Source organism: Coloeus monedula (assembly GCF_965178545.1).
Source record: "Coloeus monedula genome assembly, chromosome: 4".
Classification (NCBI taxonomy): domain Eukaryota; kingdom Metazoa; phylum Chordata; class Aves; order Passeriformes; family Corvidae; genus Coloeus; species Coloeus monedula.
The window spans coordinates 53,526,767-53,548,835 of NC_138784.1; the positions used below are offsets into that span (position 1 = coordinate 53,526,767).

General features: G+C 39.5%; 2 protein-coding genes across 8 annotated transcripts in view; one reads left to right on the forward strand and one right to left on the reverse strand.

Annotated features, from left to right (window-relative positions):
* Nucleotides 1–12,619, forward strand: part of KCND2 (potassium voltage-gated channel subfamily D member 2) — a gene marked incomplete at both ends in the record, with an annotated part of 261,811 nt that extends 249,192 nt beyond the window's left edge. Inside the window, 4 exons of the mRNA XM_082279757.1 lie at nucleotides 5,706–5,804; nucleotides 7,353–7,448; nucleotides 10,417–10,664; nucleotides 12,442–12,619. Of these exons, the coding sequence (XP_082135883.1) occupies nucleotides 5,706–5,804; nucleotides 7,353–7,448; nucleotides 10,417–10,664; nucleotides 12,442–12,619 (621 nt within the window). The remainder of the gene's footprint in view (nucleotides 1–5,705; nucleotides 5,805–7,352; nucleotides 7,449–10,416; nucleotides 10,665–12,441) is intronic.
* A 7,579-nt stretch (nucleotides 12,620–20,198) lies between these two features.
* TSPAN12 (tetraspanin 12) overlaps nucleotides 20,199–22,069 on the reverse strand; it is a 46,074-nt gene continuing 44,203 nt past the window's right edge. For all 7 annotated transcript variants that reach the window (XM_082280409.1, XM_082280411.1, XM_082280410.1 and 4 more), the window contains one exon: nucleotides 20,199–21,764. In XM_082280409.1, the coding sequence (XP_082136535.1) occupies nucleotides 21,459–21,764 (306 nt within the window). In that variant the 3' untranslated portion in view covers nucleotides 20,199–21,458. The remainder of the gene's footprint in view (nucleotides 21,765–22,069) is intronic.

Here is a 22,069-nt window from a genome sequence, read left to right on the forward strand (position 1 = left end):
TCAGTTCCAAAACTTGATTTTAGAAATAAAATTCAACCTGCATCTTTCATGCAAGTATGTTCTTCTACCTTCACATAGCAAAATATATCCTGAAGATTGGCTTGGCTTTATTATTTGTACATGATGCACTTTTCTGTCAAGTTATGAATAATCAGTTACTAGATAATTATAAGTAGCTCTAGGATAAACTGCAACAACAATTGCTTAACAGCATCTGGCAGTCAGAGTGTTTGCAGTAGGAAACCCTGCTAGCCATTTCGACTTCTTTATATGAGATAGGCTGTTAATATCAGGGGCATTGCAGAAATATAACTAACAGTAACTTATCCAGGATTTTTGAGTTTAGCAAAAAAAAAGCACGTAGAACTCATGTTTACCGAACAATAATTTGAATAGATTGTGAAAGTAAGGCACCACTCAAGAAATGTATGAACCTTATTTCATTCCATATCCATTAATGTGCAAAGTAAACAGCATTTTCTTCTCTATTGATGTCATGTAAATTATTGCCAGCTAATATGAAATCAATCATTTGCAATTACTGAAAATTAGAAAATCAGAGAATGAACTGTGGGTGTGATTTTTCACTTAAACACACTGGGTGGATTTATAAAAGACCAAACAAAAAAATTATATAAACAAAAATGTAACTGATTTTTTGGACAATTTTCGCCCTTGCTCTAGTAGCCACAGTGTTGTGGTTCAGTGCAGGCAGGCAACTAAACCCCATCCTTCTGCTCACTCTCTCCCTTCTCCCGAGAAGAATGGGGTGAAAATCAGAAAGGTAAAACTGCAAAACTTTGTGGGTGGGGATAAAGACAGTCTAATCTTTTTTATATGGAAGGGAAACAAATGCAGGGGAAAAAAGTGATATAAAAGAACACATTTGCTCAGCACCAAGCCTGTCGCAGAGGAACAGCAGGCCCTGCCAGCGCCCACAGCATCCAGTTTTATTGCTGAGCATGATGCCCTATGGTGTGCAATAGCCATCTGGTCAGCTGGGGTCAGCTGTCCCATACATGTCCCCCCTAACTCTTTGTCCACCCCCAGCCTCCTCAGTGGGACAGTCAGAGGAGCAGAAAAGGCCTTGGCTCTGTGCAAGCCCTGTGCAGCAGTAACTAAAACATCCCTGAGTTATAAACACTGTTTTCAGCACAAATCCAAAATACAGCCCCGTAACAGCTACTGTGGAGAAAACCACCTCTATCCTGACCAAAACCTGTGCACACAGAATGACTGGGAAGGAATTTTAGTATTTTAAATGTACAAAATTATTAAACAATAATTACTATAAGGTAAGTAATTAATAACTTTTGAGTTTTCATAGTAAGATAATTATGTAGCCTGGAGAGCAGCAGGAAACAAGAGGAGCTAAGTACTAAACTACCTGGGCTACCCTGGCTTCTTGCATAGCAAGTTGAAGAGAATCTTGCCAGAAATGATTCCCAGTACTGCAGTTAAGCCCTGTCCTGAAGTCTTCCTGATAAAATTATTCTCTTAAAATAGCTGGACAGCTGAGGGCATCTGAGTGTTAAAAGCTGGACGTTGTAAATATCCCAAAGTGCTACATTTAGCACTACTTAAAACCTTGTGAAAATAAATGTTTATATTTCTAAAAGTGACAGAGCTAACTGTTGTTGAGTAACAGTGAATTCCCTTTGTGAGGTTTCTATGAATGCAGCCATAGATAAGGATCCAACTCTATGTTGTAAAATTTGAAAAAAGACATACATTTAAAAGAGAAGTTCGGTGCAAATACAAGGGATGTGGCAAGAATTAGAACTGGTCATCAACTTCTTTAGGAAGATGGAGATGAGATGATTATGGTGGAATTTAATTAGGATATGTAAAAGAACTATATTTCAGCTACATTTGTTTAGTCCTAGACCATGTAAAAATTACCAAAATCGAAGTTGCATACTTACGAAAACTTCATAGCAAAGATATCATCTATTTCAGGAGAACTTAATTTTTTTTTTTTCCTAGATATTCCATGAAAGAGGAGGATTAGAAAGGGCTTTGCAGTGGTTGAAGGGGGCAGTTGTCACTCCCATTCTGTTATACATGACAGAAAATGCAGACTAAAGGAAAATGCAGTACTTCTGTAACCACAGTTTTCCTGATGTCATTATATAATTTTGATGCCTTTCATGGGAATTCCATCCCCAGTGCATAGCCCTTAAAATCCTGTGGATGACATGAACTTCTAATGATGCCTCAAAAGGAAATGTGAGAAGTCTCTAGACTGACTGCTCATACTACAGACTCATATACAAATCAGGCAGAAGCACTGATAATAAATCTTATCACTTTAACAGATTTGTAAACACCTCCAGTTTCAGCAGTATTTTCTGTAAGCTGAAGTATAAACATTGAAGCCACAATATCTAGTTCCTCTCTTGGTAATAGAGTTACTGTCTTCTCTTTGCTAAATGATATAAATTCAGGCCATCTGAATGAATCTCAGCTGGAAAGATGAAAGCTATTACTTTCTAGCTCACAAAAGCTTTCTAAGATGCAATAAATTCATACTTGCAAAGCAATTTTAAATCTTCACATAGAAAGTAGAGCCTTCATATTACATGTGTCGTAGCACTTTGATATATTAAGATAGTCTGATGGACTGTTATGTTTTTCATATTTCTTTATTAAACAGTGCTGCACCGTAATTATTACTTCAATCACTAAAGAGAAAATGAATATGCATGCTGAAAGGAAAAGCAGAACTAATGTATGTTAAATGTCTGCTCATTAAATCTAATGAATCTCCCTGTATTAAGAGCAGACTGAAAAGTACCTCATCAAAAACATTTGTGACTGAAATCACTTATTTATGGGACTCCAAGCTGCATCCTCTAAAGGTATTTCCAAGGTATCTTGAGCTCCTAAGACTAAACTTTTATATATTTATGAACATAACCAAGTGCACTTGTCCCAGCCCATGGCAATTCTGTGGTGCAGGTAAAACTCCCCTACCCTTCAACCCAGCATGCTGGGGTTGCATCACAGGAGCACCACTTTGAAAACAACCTATTTTCTGCCTGCCCAAGCAGCTTTTTAATTGCTAACCCTGAGGACTGAGCCCTAACCGTGCTGGTAGCCTTGGATGTGCCACCTAAGAGTCCAAGTGAGCCAGGGGGGTGGGAGCTGTGACAGTTCCCCACATTGGTTGCTCCTGGGGACCCCAAGGCACGTCATCAGGGATCTTTTCTCCTCACCACTAGAATAAGATGCATTAACTGCATTGCTGGAAAAGCTGTTTGCACCGAGGAAGTTGATAAACCAATGTGTTATTCTAAAATGGGCAATATATCACAAAAATCAGTCAATAGTTTCTCATGTGAGATTTTTGGCTCAAGGATGCACGCATGCAGAGCATTACTTTTTTTTCTTTCAGAACAATTAAATGATAATAAATGCATGACATAGCATAATCCAGATTTCAGCCATGTTAGCTGTTAGCTGTCATGAATTTCTTGGCTTGCTGTTGCGACAATCTGTGAGTTTGAGGCTGTAAATGCGAAGAAAGGTGGTGTTGAGCCATTCCTCTAAGTCAGTTAATTATTAATCATGCCAGAGAGATCTGGTGGCTGCAGTGACCAGGCTGCTTCCCTCTGTAAGTGCATGCTGACATTTAATGTCCCAGAAATTTGGGGAAGGGAGGAAAGTACTCCCTCTGTTTTTTGAAAATATTAACTGAGTAAGTATCAGATATGAAAATCCCTACTAATATATCAAAGTTGGATTTTCAAGTTCTTCACTGTATCTCCTTCTGTGCTTCAGCAGCCATTTAATTCCAGATGCTGCTTGGCATTTCAGAATCAGAAATCTAACCATGAAGATAAACCTAGATTCCTTCTTATACATGTAACCAGCCACAGAAAATACAGAACCAGGATGCCATCCTAGTAATCCCACAAAAGCTTTTGTTTTCCACATTAACGATTGAGAGATTCCATTCTTAATGCCTTCCCCTACTTCTGGGTTCTAGGTGCTGTACAAAATTCAGTGGATGCAAAATGTCCCTCACTCATGAGCCTCCTACTCTGGATGAAAGTCACCTTCACAAGCGATGAGGCTCACCTGAGAAAGCACAAATTTCTCTCAGCAATTTAATACCTGCAGTCTGTGAAAAATCAGGTTGTGAACAGTCTATGACCAAAGATGTTAAGTATTAAGTCTGGTTATACCAACAGATGTGAAGAGGTAGGTGGAGGCTGGTGAGGAGTGATGTCTCTCAGGGCTTTGTCTTGGGACCTTCAATATGTCCATTAATGAAGCCAACAGTGAGATCAGGTGACCCTCAGCAAGTTTGCAGATGACACAAAGGTGAGCAATGCAGTAGATACAACAGAAGGAAGAGCTGCCAACCAGAGGGACCTGGAAAAACTCAAGAAGTAGGCCCATGAGAACTTCATGAAGATCAAAAATTCAAGTGCAAGGTGCTTGCACCTGGGTCAGGACAATTCCACATATGAGTACACGCTGGCAGAGGAAGTCATTGAGAGCAGCCCTGTGGAGAAGAACCTGGGAGTTCTCATGGATGAAAAGCTGAACATGAGCCAGCACTGTGCACTCACAGCCCAGAAAGCCAACCACATCCTGGGCTGCATCAAAAAGCAACATGGCCAGGAGGGTGAGGGAGGGGATTCTCCCACTCTTCTCTGCCCTGGTGAGACCTCACCTGGAGTGCCACATCCAGCTCTGGAGTCCTCAACACAAGAAAGACATGAGCCTGTCAGAGCAGGTCCAGAGGAGGGTCACAGAGATAATCCAAGGGCTGGAGCATCTCTCCTATGAAGACAAGGCTGAGAGAGCTGTTCAGCCTGGAGAAGAGATGTCTCCAGCGAGACTTTAGAGCAGCCTTCCAGCACCTAAAAGAGACTTATAAAAAAGAGGGAGAGAGACATGATACAGGCAGACAGGGACAGAACAAAGTGCAATGGTTTTAAACTGAAAGAGGGCAGGTTTATATTAGATGTTGGAAACAAATTCTTTATTAAGAGGGCGGTGAGGCACAGGAACAGGTTGCCAGACAAGTTGTGTATGCCCCATCCCTGGAGTGTTCTAGTCCAGGCTGGATGGGGCCCTGAGCAACCTGATGTAGCGTGTGGCATCTCTGCCCATGGTCGGGAGTTGGAGCTAGATGACCTTTAAGGCCCCTTCCAATGCAAACCGTTCTGAGATTCTAAAATGGCCTGGCAAATATTCAGGAACTTAGCTGGGAGACAGCATAAAAGCACTACCATGTTTTGGTACTCCAAAAACCCAGAAGGGTCTGAGAAACCCACTCATAGATGTTGCAACATTATGTTTTTTCTGAACCGTTTATTTTCCCTTAAAGAGATTTTCACTGCAATAGCAACTGAAATGGATGTCCATGTTTCTGCCCCACAAGACATAAGCAGTGGCAGTTGCAACAATGCAGAAAAAAACTGCAGCACTTCCATACTGATCTGTCTAATCCCGTCTCCAAAGTCATTGTCCTTAGTAGCTGATACACACAAACAAACAAAAACTTCTATCATGCATTTTAAATGGAAAGACACTTGTGATTTGCTCCACCTGGAGGACAGATGCAGTGCAGTCTGTCAGTCTCTGTGAGATTGGTATTCATAAGCAACTGATTCCAATTAGCAGTTTTAGATAAACAGGATAAAGGATATGAGTACAAATGACACTCTTCCTTTTGTGTGTTTACACAGAAAGCCAGGCTTGCTCGAATCCGCGCAGCAAAGAGTGGGAGTGCTAATGCCTACATGCAGAGCAAACGAAATGGCTTGCTGAGTAACCAGCTGCAGCAGGTAATGTTTGTGTTCCCTCCACCTCTGGAGTAACCACTTACTGACAGCCGAGCAGTAGTTTATTGAGCTTATCACCAGGGCAAGTCACCTTGGGGCTTTGGGCAATGTTATCTTTAGAGGTAGATTAAGGAAGGATAAACTGGACAATTACTATTGTTAAAGGAAGCTTATGAGAGTCGATGGTGGGGTATTAAGAGATGAGGGAAATGTCCAGAGAGAAATGCTGGAACCCACATTTTTAGAGTTAGATCCTGTAGAAGAACTCATTAAGGAAAGTACAGAGCATTTGCCTCTTAGGAGGTGAGTTGGGTTTCTCTCACTTGGCTTTAAACAGGTAGAACATGGGTGACAAAACCAGGTTTCATCATCAATAAAGGAAAAGGCAGCTCTTGAGTACAGTTTGCCCAGAGGGGTGTTGCAGGGTAAAGTGTTCCCTCGAAGCACCTACTTTGGTTTAAGGAGAATCTTGGTGATTACCTCAAATGCATTGTAATCTAATGTTATCTGAAGCAAATTCCCTGCTTACCCCTGCCAAGGAAGCCAGGACCAGCAGCTGGGACTGGGATCCACAGTGACCCATGCTGCTGGGAGACAGCCCCTTGGCTGCTCAAAGCTGTACCCAGCTGAGAAAGACTGCAGACAGAGTGGTTTTTAATCCCTGCCATTTTCTGGCATTTAGGCTGTTCCCTGAGGGATACAGGAAGGCTTTTATTCCTCTGTGCCCTTTCTGTTCAATACATGTTAAACTGCCGGATACTTTAACCTATAGCCAGAAGAGGAGGAAGTGGCTGGCTGTCCATCCATCCTGTCTAGCACAAAAGATGAGCAGTCAGAGCCCTTGTTTCCTCTTCTGCTTGAAAGAACTCAAATATTTGAACTAAAAAGACACCAAGTAGCTTAATTACCGTGCAGATTTCAAATATCCCAAGGTTGAATTGTAATCTTCTCTATTATCCTACTTCCTTCCCCATTAAGTTTTTTGCTTTCTAGTGAATAATTAAGAAAGCAATTAATAAGCAGTGGATGCTTTCCACTTCATTCTGTGTCAGTAACATTTTTATGCACTTTCTAAACCCAGTAGATTGGGATCACTAACATGAATTTTTGTGTAACCAGAAATACCACAAATTCTTTAGTGCTATGAAATGATCCTGGGAGGACAACTATTTTTAATTTTCTTCAAATGAGGCACATTCCCAGGAAAAACAAACATTTTACTGTCACTTAAACTGATTATAATTTTAAGCATGCGTTGATCCAACATTCAAAGCTTATGTGTTTATTGCACTTGTAAATTGTACTATTTTATCTATGTGTAAAAGACCTAAGATGAAAACATTTAAAAGGAGGTGCTAGGGAAGGAAGGGAAATAGTTTGATTTAAAAACAAGAAGAAAAATATTAAGGTGCAATATAATTTTTGTTATACTTTGTAGATGAAAAATTGCAGTTATGCTACCATGTACAATCCAGATTAGTTCTGATCAAATATTTGGATAAGAAATATTGTTCAAAACTGAGAATAATACTGAGTTCTATGTATCAGCAGTCCTCCAATGAAGAAGAACAGGCCTTTGTTGGCAAATCTGGCTCTTCCTTTGAAACACAGCACCACCACCTGCTTCACTGCCTGGAAAAAACTACGGTAAGAAAAGAGAACTGTGTTTTCCTGTGAATTGCAACACCAGCCTAGCTTTGAATGTTTTCAGTTATCTCTTCTAATTAATAAGCCTTTATATTAAAGGAGTTAGCTGGGAAGAAAAGCTATTTTATCTTATTTTAAGGCGTTATACCCAAGGCATATAAATAACAGAGAAACATAGCTTCTGCTATATTTGATGGAGATCACTGTGAAAATCTTCCTGCTTTTTCCTCAAAAAAAACCCCGAAAACAACCCCCCCACAAACAAACAAACAAACAAACAAGAGTAAATGGTTTCCCCACAACAAACATTGCTAAAATTTGATAAATTAAGACCTGATATATGTATGTGTGGAATTTCATGTTCTCCTGACAGCATTTCTTTGAAAAGAAGGGCCCAGTTATGACACTTAGCCAGCAATATGTCACCCATATGCTTGTTGTGCTTATGTCTCCTCCACTCTTACTTTAGAAGTATTAATTTTATAAAATGTGCTGTAGGACAGAATGTCTTACTTCCTATTCAGAGCATGGTTTCTTTTGCTAAGATTCTTGCCGGGTCCTTTTGAAACATTTTTGAGACATTTTGTACCAGAACCTGATAATAGCAATTTGCCTTTAAATTTTTTCCACAGTTGAATATTACAAACATATTTAAAAACCTGAGTAATAACCACAGGTCTTGTCAAACTGTCATAGAAATCATGGAAAAAAACTTCTATTCATTTGGTATGAGCTGAATTCAGCTCCCAAAGTTTCACCTTTCCTCTAATCATAATGGTGGAATCCGTAAAACTTAATTTCTTTTTTATTTTTCTTTAGAAAAAGAAGTCTATAAAGAAAGTGTTATTTTGTTTCTAGAATCTACATTCTTTTCTCCTTCTGTTGGGTCCTACTACTGCCTGAGTTCATATGACATATTAATGCAAAAATATATGCACCAGTTCCAAGTTGTATTCTGGAGATGATGCATTCCTAAAATTTTAGTGGGAACTTGACATTTTGGGCCATCAGCATTTGGAATCTGGCAAGTTTCTGGTTCACTGTATAACAGGAATTGTGGTGTGTCTTCTTAGACTCTCACCATCCTTTGTATAAGCATCATGATACTGAGAAAAGGCATATTCTCTTTTCTGTCACTGAAAAGTCAATCAGATAAGATCTCATCCACTCTCAGAAATGCAAAGTGGGCAACGTCATGGAATTCTGTGAAGATTACAAGAAACTAATTGCACTAAAAATTATATTTTACAAATTACTTTCAGATAATTTAAGAACAGTTAATTAATAAGTATAATCAAATCAATTAGCTTGTGCCATTATAGCATTTCAAAATGTTTCCACTCTATATTAAAAGTTCAGTCAATAAAACTCTTTAATTGTTGCTCCATAAAAGTTTTAGGAAGCACAAAATTACTTTTAATCAGCAAAATAGCAGAGCTCGTGCCAAACATACTGCAAGTCCCTGAAAAGAGCAATTAGGTTATTTTTCTCTCTGAGTTTTATGTCTCCTGTGTGATCATGTTCAAAATCTTGATTGTGACTGACATATGCCTTATAAAAGTCATTTGTCGACGAAGTTCTTTTTTTCCTTATCACTTGAAATTTGCATTCTTCAACACCTCTTAATTCACACAAACCTATGTCTGAGTGAAGAAGAACAGAAGAAATGGAAATAAAAATGTTATGCCTATAAAGGTATTTCCATTTGCCGCAAACACTTGGCCAGAGTTGTTATTCTCTTTACTTTGTTCACATATTATATTGGCCCCATATGGCAATTCTGAAAAACATCAGCACCTTTCCAATTACAGCAAAATTTTTTAGGGGAAAAATAATTTACCTCATTCTAATACACGAAAATGTAACAGGCTGGCAAATTTGATGAGAGACTGAGTAGAGGGTAAAACAATCCAGAAAATGCTCCTTAAACAATTCCCCTAAAACATTCTTGCGGGATACATGGACTAAGTCTAGCAGTAAAAGGAAAGAGTTTTCTTGAAAAAGGAGGCTTTCCCAAACTGCATGCAAACATAGCTCAATCTCTGCATAGTTTAGCCTTATACTTTTAAATGAGTACAAAAGTTTCTCCCACTCCCCTGCATCTCCTCCCCTCCCTCGACACCATGAGTAACATCACTATTTCACGCTCTTTTGCACACATAGAATATGTGGAAATTGTGGGTGGGTGTGATATACTCCCTAATCACTTGATAAATTAATGTAAACTGGCTGTTTGAATGAATTTGGATTCATCTTTGTGACCACCCTATAAAACTACTGTCTTTGCTGGGATTAAGCAAAGACTGCATGAATAAAGAGGACTTCATTTAACTTAAATGGTCAGTCCTCTAAACTGCATTTGACACATCCATCTACAGTAATTAGGAACTTTTAGGATGCTTTTAAATAACTATCTCATCTCCTCTAATCAAAATTTCTACTTGTTTAAATATTTTTTTTAGATAGATGCATACCTCAAAAAATGTTGTTTCAGATCCTGATTTCTAACATGTAATTCAAAAGAAAGCCTTATAAACTTATCTGGAAAATATTTATGAATTTTATTATATTATAGTTGAATATAATAAATCTTATTTATTTTCAACTGATATTTAGAGTATTTATGTAAGCACCACTTGCATTTTATTAATAAACATAATTCTCTATTTTGTGGCACTTCAAAGATTATACAGATATTTATAATGCAAACTACATTACAACCACATGCTATTTTGCAAAATAATTTGGATTAACATTTTCTCGTTAATTTTGTTCCAGTGTTTACATTTGTATTGGTATTCAGCCCAGACTAATATGGGCTAAACACTATAATCAAGAATAAGCTGTCTAACTTTCCCAGTTGATTCAGTTGTGTCAATTTAAGCCGTTAAACAATCATGATTAATATGTTCACTTCAATTATCTTTCTGTGTGTGCTTTGTCCCTTTGTTGGATTCCTCTGGGCTAGAACCACGAGTTTGTGGATGAGCAAGTCTATGAAGAGAGCTGCATGGAGGTTTCTACAGTGAATAGACCCTCGAGCCACAGCCCCTCTCTTTCATCCCAACAAGGCGTGACCAGCACTTGCTGCTCCCGAAGACATAAAAAGACGTACCGCATCCCAAACGCCACCATCACCGGCAGCCGCCCCGGCAGCGTGCAGGAGCTCAGCACCATCCAGATCAGATGTGTGGAGAGGACAGCCCTGTCTAACAGGTACTTCATGTGCATCAGCACACCGGGAGCTGAGCCCCCCAGCTTTGTTAGGGAAGAGATGTAAACCTGTCGTGGCCGCCACAGGCAGGCGGTGAGGCTTCAGATGAGAGTCCAATACTCATCTAAAAATGGGTACTGGTACTGAAATATTCTGTGCTTCATTTGCTTCAAGCTTAATACAAAATAATAGAATAGTCTCTTTCTATCCATTTCTGCCCTCTCAGACCCTCCTCACAAACTACTGTGAACTATTTGCAGCAAGCAGCATCCAGGGACCCCAAATAAAATAGAGCACCAAAGATTATATGCTGTGGACAAGTGCATAAGGAGAAAAATTTCACACTGAAAAATGTCCAATTCAGATATATGAGATGAACAAGTGCTCTGTCTGCCCCTTCTTGGTTCAGAGGCATAGGAAATGAGACTTCCTTGCATTTCTGCAGAGCAGAGAAATAAAACTGATTTCCAAAGTCCTAACTGTAATAGTCATAAGGAAGACTCTTCTAAATAAAAAGTATGAAACAGATAAGAAAAATGTATTTGCTAGTTTGAGGAGTTATTACAAAAGTGAGGAAAGTACAGTTTAAGAGTCTGTAATTTACTGAATGTCCCTCTACTCTCAAAAGTAAAGTATTTGGCTTTCACATATATCCAAATATCACCTCTGAAAAAACAGCAGAGGTCTCAGGAGACCCAGAAGTGTTTTCTACTGATCTCATACACGTCACCTGTTAATAAAGAAGCATTTTCAGCACAAGTTACTGAGATTGTTTTGTTAAGCTACATTTTGAGTAGCTTCCTTTGTATAGTTACTAGCTTTGGATTTCAAGTCCATTAACAATCCAACAGCTTGGAAGTACTGAAGTTTTTCAGCTGTTATGCAATGAAACCTCCTGGCCAGCACAAAGCTCCAATCTATCTTAGATTTTCAGGAAATATTCTGCCTGGATCCATTCTTTTTCTGCTAGAGGACTTGCCTGCACCATACTTCCAGACACTATGTATATAAAACCAAAAAGCACCAGCTTTGTGCTAGAAAACAAAAACACAAGCACAAAATGCCAGTTTCATGTTGAAATAGTCTGAGTTTTACAAGTTTTTTACAATGGGGAGGTACTGCAGCAACTCCATGAACATATTAACACAAACTTAATTAGTGCATATAATAGAGTGCCTTACTATTGAGGGAACAGAATATACACAGAATCACAAGGGTTGGAAAAGACCTCCAAGACCACTGAGGCCAATAATTAACCTGGCACCACCATGTTCACCACTAAAAGACCTTCCCAGTCCTCCCACATCCACATACCTTTTGAACATTTCCAGGGGTGGTGATTCAACCACTTCCCTTGGCAGCCTGTTCCAATGTCTGACCATTTCAGTGAAGAAACTATTCCTAATACCTAAATGTTCTTAAATAAGCATGCCATTAAGGAATACGCAGGAGACTTGGACTGGCCCTTAGTTTCCACTTTCCTGCATAGTAAGCAAATTGGCTATGCTAAGTTTGCAATGCTTCCCCTGTTCAGAAACACAGGTGGTTGGCTGAGAAGTGCTGAAATGGTGGGAAGGAAGGGAGAAAGGGACAGGGACATGCGCATAGCCATGGACCACCAGCTGCTGGGGTACAGGGCAGTGGGGTGGTGCTGCTCTGTACTTAGAGCTCTCCAGTGGGGCACGATGGAGATGGCTGGCTGAGGGAATAGAATCAGGCACAAGAGGTTTGTGGTAAAGTGGACTTTCATTCTTCATGGATTTTTGTTTCTTCCTCCAGCCGTTCCAGCTTAAATGCCAAAGTGGATGAGTGCGTTAAACTAAACTGTGAGCAGCCTTACGTCACTACAGCAATAATCAGCATCCCAACACCTCCAGTCACCACACCTGAAGGAGACGATAGGCCAGACTCTCCCGAGTATTCGGGAGGAAACATTGTCAGAGTATCTGCATTATAAAACAAGGAATTATTTATAAATTAGCATAAAGACCACTTGAAAGCTGAGCTCGAGCAGTGAAAAACGAGTCGTGAGGAATGAGAGAGCTGACAAAGACAACGCCCCTTGACGAGTGTGCCAGTGGCTGCAGAGCAAGAGGTTCAGGAGAAACAAAACACTTTGAGGGTTTTGGTGTCGTAGGGTGTGAACCAAAAGGAATTTCTTACCCCCTGTCCGAACTGATGCGCAGTGGAATCTTCTGTGACCATTCTGACTTACTATATGAGCACAATGAAATGTCCCCATTGATGCTTCTTCTTATCATGAAAGCTCTTTTTAGAAAAAAACACAAACGAAAAAATAGAAACCTATGTTCCTGCTGAATGCAAAACAACGAGAAACATTTTGATAACATGTCTTTTTTTTCCCTGTTAATAAACCACAAACTTGCTGAAGAACTGTCAAAAAATGAACAAAAAAATGCTCATATGAAATATGTTTGTACTGACTGAAAGAACTACAACCATAATGCATGCTGAAATTATTTGGAGCTGTGATCTCAGTTTACTTCTGTTGTTTTTCAGATTAGGCATGATAAAATAATACCGTAGAAAGGGGCATTTCCGTGCACTTACAACAAGCTGATTGTTAATGTTCCATGGTAGTTGTACAACATAACTTCCCTTTGAAAAATGCAGTATTTCTTACTCAAACACTCATTAGTGAACTAAAGGTGTTCAGTTAGTTCAATATTTACTATTGTTTTATCTTGCTTCCTAGGTACTGTTACAACTGCAATAAGTCATTGTACAACTGTTGTATCAGGAATCAGGATTTTTTTTTTTTTAAGGTATTTTACACAACTTCATCTACACTATAAACTTCTAATGGCAAACATTTAAATAATCTTACAGCCAAACTGTGCACCACAAACTTGTATTCAGTCATTGTTCTTTTTGTTCACTGTTCTCTATTTCTCTGACAGTTCATTGCCCACTCCATCATAACTGCACAATTTGGGATTTCAAGGATACTGATGAATCAACAGTCCTTTCCACAGACAACTTGTCAACTTCTGTATTTTCAGAACAAACCTCTTGTCACAGTTTACTGCTACAGGAGTAATCCTATTTGAATTCAAATTACCACGAAGGTGTTTTGGGGATCAGGTAACACTTATCTCCAAATGTCCCTTTACATTCTGGAGCATCCAGAGTATTAGCTACACCGGAAGACACTGAAAGACATTCAGTAAAGATGATGGCTAAATTCTTTTGGTAATTATCTGTAAACTTGCATCTTAAAACTTGTTTGAAAATTTATATTGTGTGAAAAATATTTAATTACCTAAGAACAATGACAGAATAATGGATTGAGTCCCAAAGCTATAAAAATATAATTTATTACAATTGGAATTTGCCTACATGGGCAGGCCTAAAAGCTAATATGAAGGTTTTACAAGTTAAGGCTTCTTGGCTTCGTTTATAAAAGACATTGATATTATCAGAAACCTTTCCGATAAAAAAGTGTAATTTTTCTTCATGAGAGTACATTAGATGTATCATAATGCTTCTTACATTCATGACATACCATACATCATATACATCAAATATACATGGAATATGTGCATATCAATACATACATATATACATCCAAAACACTGGATCAGAAATAATTGCATGTCTGCAAAATAAAATATGCATATAAATCAAAAGGCTCAGTGCATTAGATGCCATTACAATAAAAGATTAACACAGTTATTTAATAGTTTGAGTAGTGTATGTTTCAGTATAGTATTTGCTAGCATTCTACTGACCTGAAAATTTACATTAAAATACCCACTAAAACTGAAACTTGCTGATGATACACTTCTTCTTGCACACAAACTCATCTTTCTCTCTACCTGTCAACAGTGAAGAGTAGATGATAGACTATCATGCTACAGTATATACACCAAAATACAGCATCACGTATTAGAAATAAACTGCAAGTAAAAAGAGTAGATAATGCTATTCATTACTCTTTTATCTTACCATTTACTTATTCTGAAGTTAATGCATTCTTGGTTAATTTGCAATTAACTTCCCAATTTTTTTTCAAATCAGAACGATTTACTCATTGTAAACTGAGCTTCTCCATTTCTTTAAAACATCAGAGAGCAGAAGCACAGGCTGTCCTCTGAGCCAGAGGAGGGGCGCTCCTTCTAAGCAACCCTGCCCAAGTCCATTACCCAGTGCTGCTCTCTCTTCCACCCTGTTAGAAAACTGCAGCAGATCTGCTGAAGCTGGTAGGTCACATAAACTTCAGTGGATTTAAAGGAGAGGCAGAACACATCAAAGTTTTTACTTGCATCCTACTTCTACACATGGTTACTCATACATGGTTCCCACCTTTTGACAAACAGTTATTGACATAAAAACTGCCTTGATGTCAGCCAACTGCAGCAACTTCTTTACATCACGTGGTACTTCATGACTAGTTATATCAGCTAAATAATGCAAAGAGGCAGTTACTAAACCTACTTTGGTACAGACTACACACAACCCAGGAAACCTACTGACTCCATCAGGTCATGTGTCTTTTAAAAGCTCTTTATTCTCCTGCTCATAGGCACTAGAAAGAACGCACTACAGCAATACACTTGCATAATAATTATACCCCTGAAGCAACTTGTACTTTCATTTTTAAAATGCAGCTTAAGAGATAATTTAGAAGATTTTTCAGAATTTCAGTCCTGTCTCCTATTTCCATATGTCACATGCAAAACCATGAATTTATTCTGAATTTGGGAAATACACATTTTTTTGGTGTTTTAGGTGATTTAAATGCTGTTTTGGTAGTGAATGACTGTTGATGACTGTGTAAAATGCATCTGTACTGTACATGAAATGTAATTATTTCTGTGTATCATACAAAGAAACCAAGGTTGTTGTTTTGACAATTTTGTTTGACAGTCATATATCGTATTTCAGAAGGCAGCATAATACATGTGTTATGCTGAATAAATAGACATTTGAGGAATATTTAAATAAAACATCTGCATGCTTGAATGGGTCAACCTGGTTTTGCAATAACTTATTCATGAAACTTTTTTTTCCCCTCTAATAATTTGGAAGGAATACTAAATCTGAAGTCAGCAAATGTCCTAGACAGTAATTCCAGGCAAGCTGTGAGTGTATCTGAATGATACTAGACCCATCAAGACCAGGATACCACAGCTCCACTACACGGAGTTGGCCTTCTCTTGAGACACCAGCCATCACATTTCCCTTCCCAGCCTGCAGCAGCAGAGAAAATTGGAGCATTATTTCCAGCAGTATGAACTCCACTTCTTTATTTGTACTTTAAAAAATGTCCCCTATGTACATCCCAAAACCAAACGGCTCTGCTGAACTTCTCAGCCTACAGAGTCTCCTCATACCTGGTATCAAATTCCCTTGATAAAATACTAGTGCACAGAGATCAAACTCTTTTTGTAGTGTAAGAGTGGGTAACAACATACCATGGATCACTAATAAAGGGCAACCAGCTGCAGGTGATGCCGATCACCACTGGCACATGTGATAGTCACCTCTGGGAAGAGCTCTCTGCTCTGTGCAGTAGGGAAAGATAAAATTAATACCTGTCTGAACCATCCCAGAGCATTTTTGACAACAACTGTCCTCTCATAAAATACTCAAAGGAGACAAACTGAAAATGTACACTTTATATTTTGAAGTTGTGGATATACTCTCAGTGGAAGCACACTGGCTACCAAGAGAAGGCTTTCACAGCAGAGAACATGATGCAGCCTGAGCTGCTGCAGGGAGAAGGGGGGCCTTTAGAGAGGAAGCTGATCTGGAGGAGGACAAATTGCTAAAGCCACAGAATCATTAAATTTTGGGCAGGGCGGGTGCTTAGGAGGTTGTAAGCTCTCTTTGCTGCATCTGGGGCCCACCAGGGCTTTATTTTCCCATTGACCATAGGAATATTTTAAGATTATCGCCTGTTCTGGAAGAGCCATCAGCTGATGGGATATGTAAACATGTGGCTAAAAGAGGAGTGTCAGGAGTGAACACTATATATAGGTTGGCAATATCCAGAAGATATACGAAATCCAGACAGCTTAATTTCTTACCTGCCTATATTATCTAGTTGTCTACTTTTTACAGCATCTCTGCACAAGGAACACCTGAAGTTGGGGAGTGCTGAATAAAAAGGAGGTAGATGTACAAAAATTCTCAAAAGTTTAGGGCATCACATTTTTTTTTTTAACAGGAAGCAGTCAATCATACACAAGTTGGAAAGTTTTAGATACAATCTCACTTCGACAATAATTAAATGCAATGCTTGTGTGGGTTGACAACACTGGCAGGATGCCAGATGCCCACCAAAGCCACTCTATCACTTTCCTTCATAGCTAGGCAGGGAAGAGAAAATATAACAAAAAAAATATATCTTGGGTTGGGATAAAGTCAGGGAGAGATCACTCACCAACTGTTTTCATAGGAAAAACAGACTTAATTTGGGGCAATTAATTTATTACCAATCAAATCCAAATAGGGTAATAAAACATCTTTCTCTCATCCTTCCCTTCTTCCCCTTCCCTTCAGCTTTATTCCTGAATTCTCTACTTCCTCCTCAGAGGTGCAGGGAGCAGAGAACGGGGTCTGTGGTCAGTTCATTGCATGTTTTTTTCTGATGCTCCTTCCTCCTCCCAGCAAGGACTCCACACACTCTTTACCTGCTCCAGTATGGGGTCCCTACCATGGGAGATGGTTCTTCACAGACTTCTCCAACACAAGTCCTTCCCACGGGCTGCAGTTCTTCATGAACTGCTCCAGCATGGGTCCCCCACAGGAACCACACAAACCTGCCAGGAAACCTTCTCCAGCATGGGTTCCTCTCTCCACAGGTCCTGCCAGGAGTCTGTTCCAGAGGGAGCTATGCACAGTGTCACAGCTTCCTTCAGGCATCCACCTGCTCCGGTGTCGGGCTCTCCATGGGCTGCAGATGGATCTCTGCTCCACCATGGACCTCCATGGGCTGCAGGGACCTGCACCATGGGCTGCACCATGGGCTGCAGGGGAATCTCTGCCCTGGTGCCTGGAGCACATCCTGCCCTTCCTTCTTCACTGACCTTGGTGTCTGCAGAGCAGTTCCTCTCACTCCTCTCTTCAGCTGCAGTTGCTGTTGCCAAAACCACTTTTTCTGCTTCCTAAATACTTATCCCAGATGTGTTACCACTGTCACTGAAGGGATCAGCCTTGGCCAGCAGTAGGACCATGATGGAGCTGGTTGGCTCTGGCTCTGTCAGACATGGGGGAAGCTTCTCAGCTTCTCACAGAAATCAACCCTGCAGTATCCACACTACAGTGCCATGCAAACCCTAAGTATTTAAATGTTGTAAGACTAATAATCTGTGTTTTTCTGCATAGTTTACAGAATCACAGAATATTCTGAGCTGGAAAGGACACACAAGGATCAAGTCCAACTCTTAAGTGAACGGCCCTTATGGGGACAGACCCTGCAACCTTAGCACCGTGCTCTGAGACCAAATACAATACTTTTGCAGTAAAAACTTTAAAAGCTATTTATAAATCCCTTCCTCCATCATATTTAACTGTATAATTGCTGTGACTAACAGCCTCTCTTTCTACTATTCATTCTTTATATATTCCCTTATTTTCATATATGCTTTTACAAAACACAAAGTTAAGAAGAAGAAAATATAGCTCTTTCCTTCCAAAAATCTTGTCATACAACCTGTTGGCAGATGAATCAGCAGAATCCGAGGACTAGAAATAGTGATTTTTGCCTCCTAAAAGCATCCACTTAATCTAATGACTGCTCAGCCCCACAGCAACAGGCACAGTCCCATGGACTCAGTATAGTCACTGGGCTGAAGAGAAAACTTGGCGCTGGCAGGGAGTGACCCCCCCCCTCCTTTTTCTGATACAGTTGCTCCTGGAGCGCTCTGTGAAAAATGTTACGGAGCATCTCTGTAGCTGTTTGTTGCAACAAGAAAGATTTACTTCATTACACTTTATGCTGCAGAGAACAAAAACCACACCATTCTTCTCCAAGTACCCCTGTAAAACTGAGGGAAAAAGAAAGTAAGAGGAAGTAGTTTTCACTGCCTCAAGTATCTCTAAATGTTCCTGTCTTGCCAAGCAGCCTCTCTCCTACATATATTCTAAAGCTCTACAGGAAAAGAGCAGACTCACTGCAGTTGAGTCAATCAATTTTAAGGCTCTTTGAAGAAGCCCTAGAAAAACAGACACCTCACAGCCTGAGCAGTCAAAGAAAAGATTCTTAAAGTGTTCCAATTTACAGCTGAGACCTACGTCTGCATATGTGGTTAAATACTCAGATTCTCTGCCAGAACGCAGACTGGCTCGGGAGTTGGGTAGCCAAGCCCAAGTGAGGTTTCCCTGACTGCCGATGTTCGTTGTTGTGGAGGTCCATAAACACTGCTTTGGGAGGCTGGTTCTGTATCAAAGGAGGCCTCCCCAAAGCAATCCCTCTGCTGTTAAAAAAAACCTGACTACATCTGAAAGCAGTGGTTCCTCAGCACCCAGACAGCCTAAAACCAAATGACCTGGGCTGTAAGTATCTCTGAATTCCAACACATCCCCCTACCTTGGCTTGCCATATTTGCTCCTTCATGAGCTCTAACCTGGACACAAGATACACAGGCAAACCCCACTGATAGTCTGAGCAGTCCTCGCATGGGAAGACCAGGGATATTTGAAGCACGGCTAAGAGAGCTTCCACAGACACTCCCTGGGTAAAGCTTTAAGGGCTGATGTTCCTGGAAAAGGGAATTTTGTATTTCTTTTTACGTCACTTTTTTTACAATACTTAAGTGAAATTCCCTACATTCAGCAGTAACTCACTGCCAAATGCAGCAGTGTTCATGTAATCCATAATCAAGATTCCACAAACTGCGGTTTGTACAGACTTTTTTTGTTGGTTTTAAACAGGAGCGAATGACAACTGAGCCTGCTGTGCAGCACCACTGGTCTCTGTGGCACTCTGAAGCCCAGAGTTGCTCTACGGCCAGACTTTGTGAGACACCTGCTCCTCATCCACACAGGAATCTCACCCTTAGCTACAGCAACACCACCCAGGCTGAGCAGTGGGAGGGGTGGAACTCCGCTGTACCTGTGCAGTAACACCAGGCCAAGGCTTTCCAAAACAGAACATAAGAACGTACTCCTGACAAAGATACTCCAAGCAAAGATTTGGGATGGTCTCTCCACTCTTCTTTTTACCTCCCAAAATAAGTATCAGCATTTATAGAAGTACAAAAGCAGAAAGGTAATCTTGCTTGTGAGTACCCTTGAAATAATTACACCCACATGCAGACTGCTGAAAAGCAAACAACAGCCCACACAATGGAAGAGCTTAATTTCACAAGCCCTTAAGAAGTTTTCTCAGAAGCAATAAAAAAAAAAGAAAAATACACTTACATTGCACTGGAATATTACTCCACAACAGAGTAAGTGGAATGGGTAAAGACACATCAAATTAATTCACACTAGGCAGGAGGATGCTCCCAATGCCCCTCCAAAGCATTCCCACTCTAGGACTTAAAAATAAAAAAGCCATTTTGGAATTTAAGAGAAAAGCAATTTTATTGTTTACAAATCACACCTTGCTTTTTTTTCTTTTACAAATTCCAAAACAAATGGAAGAACTTTTTAAATGCAATATTTTGTAAAAAGCCCATTTTCCACAAACTACTATACTCAGTGGAACAAATACTTATTTCAAGAGCGTGGCCAATTGTAAAAATAATCCTATGACATAGACATTGTTCATAAAAATACAGTAAAATGCACTTTCCCCACCTCAATAAATACATTTTAATCTTGTTTCCGGCTGGCATTTTAAGCCACCAGAGAGCTCTTAATGAAACACTCACCAAAGTAAAATTTTTCCTCATGTACTTTTACAATTATTGCAATAGCATCCAGACCTGTAAGCATTTTTCTTGCAGTCTTTTGTTTCTAGCTTCAGGGGAATCACGGACAGGAGAAAAGATTTATCTATAAAAATGTGCTACTCCCATATTGATTCCCATTTCAGAAAGAATGCTTAAGGTTTTCTTCCTTTTTACTAAGAAACAGTCCACAGAACAAACTGTTTGAAAGAAGAATTTTCCAGAAAACTGAAGTCTACTGTCTGGAGTTACAGTTTTGTTTTCAATCCCTGTTTAATACATTTAAAATTAAAAAATCGTTATGTTAGATAAAAATAGAAGTTTTAGAACATCTTTAACAACAAAAGCTAAGATAAAGGTTTTGTTAGAAAAAAGAAAGTCTCGCCCTTTTTAAAAATCTTGCAAATTTTTAAATCCAAGTATTAACTTGAATTGTAGCTCTGCTTTCCATGCACACATGAAAATGCACAATTATACATACATAGATCCCTGATTAAGACATTTTCCAAATGGCTTATTAAAAGTCAATTTCAGCTGAAGTCACATTTTGTTTGCTTAAAGCACAGCTGCTTCTTCAGAAGACGAATATTTCCTCTTCCCTTCCCATCATGCTTCCCTACAGGTTCAGTCTACCTGTGAATGAGTCAGTGTTTTACACTTCACACAGCTTGTGACAATAAGTAGAGTATTACTGTGTCCAACTGAATGGGTGCCTTTTATAAAACAACCCCCCAAATCAACTGTTTCACGGCTGAGGCCATGGCTCTGAGGCTGATGACAGGCTCATCTCTCTTTGCTGGTCTCCTTCACTTCCATTCATTAACTGGCTTCTGATGCATAAGAAGACATATATTTGGCATATTTGATGAACAGAACAAAATTAACAACAAAACAATTAAAATCCTCTGTGACTTCACAGATTCATTGCATCACTTATAGCTCTTCCATTTCAAAGTGTGTATTGAAGCTGTTTGCCATGGATGTATGTTCAAAGATCCTGGTCAGGCTTGGTTTCAGTAGCTCCATGGAATGACATGACAGCTCCTGCGAGGTATCACTCTTCAGTGCCATGATCTGATCTGCTCTGGGATCTCTTCTGTCATAGTACAGAGCCCATAGCAAAGTAATAGTGAGGATCATAGCCAGGATCTGCGTTACTCCAATAGAGATTCCTAGAAATCTCAGCACTTGCAATTGCTTTGTCCCTCTCAAAAAAGTGTACATTTTTTTACCGCATCCCTATAAAACAAAAATAGATTAAAAAGAAACAGTCAGTAATATTTGATTTGCAGTTCCCAAGGCTTAGCTCATCCTACCCACTGCTATCTTTTCTGGCTCCCAATAATCTCTCTCTCAGCTCCTTCAAACAATACTTTGAAAATTATTTTGCCTAGTTTTTAAGTGCTTCCATAATGCAAACTTTAAGTTTTCTCATACACAGACTACTGGAAGAGATCTGTGCTACTTTTCAATTCAGAAATCACTCGCAGTTGATCTGAGTTCCTATCAACTCTCACTAATGGTTAAAGAAACTCAACTGGTTT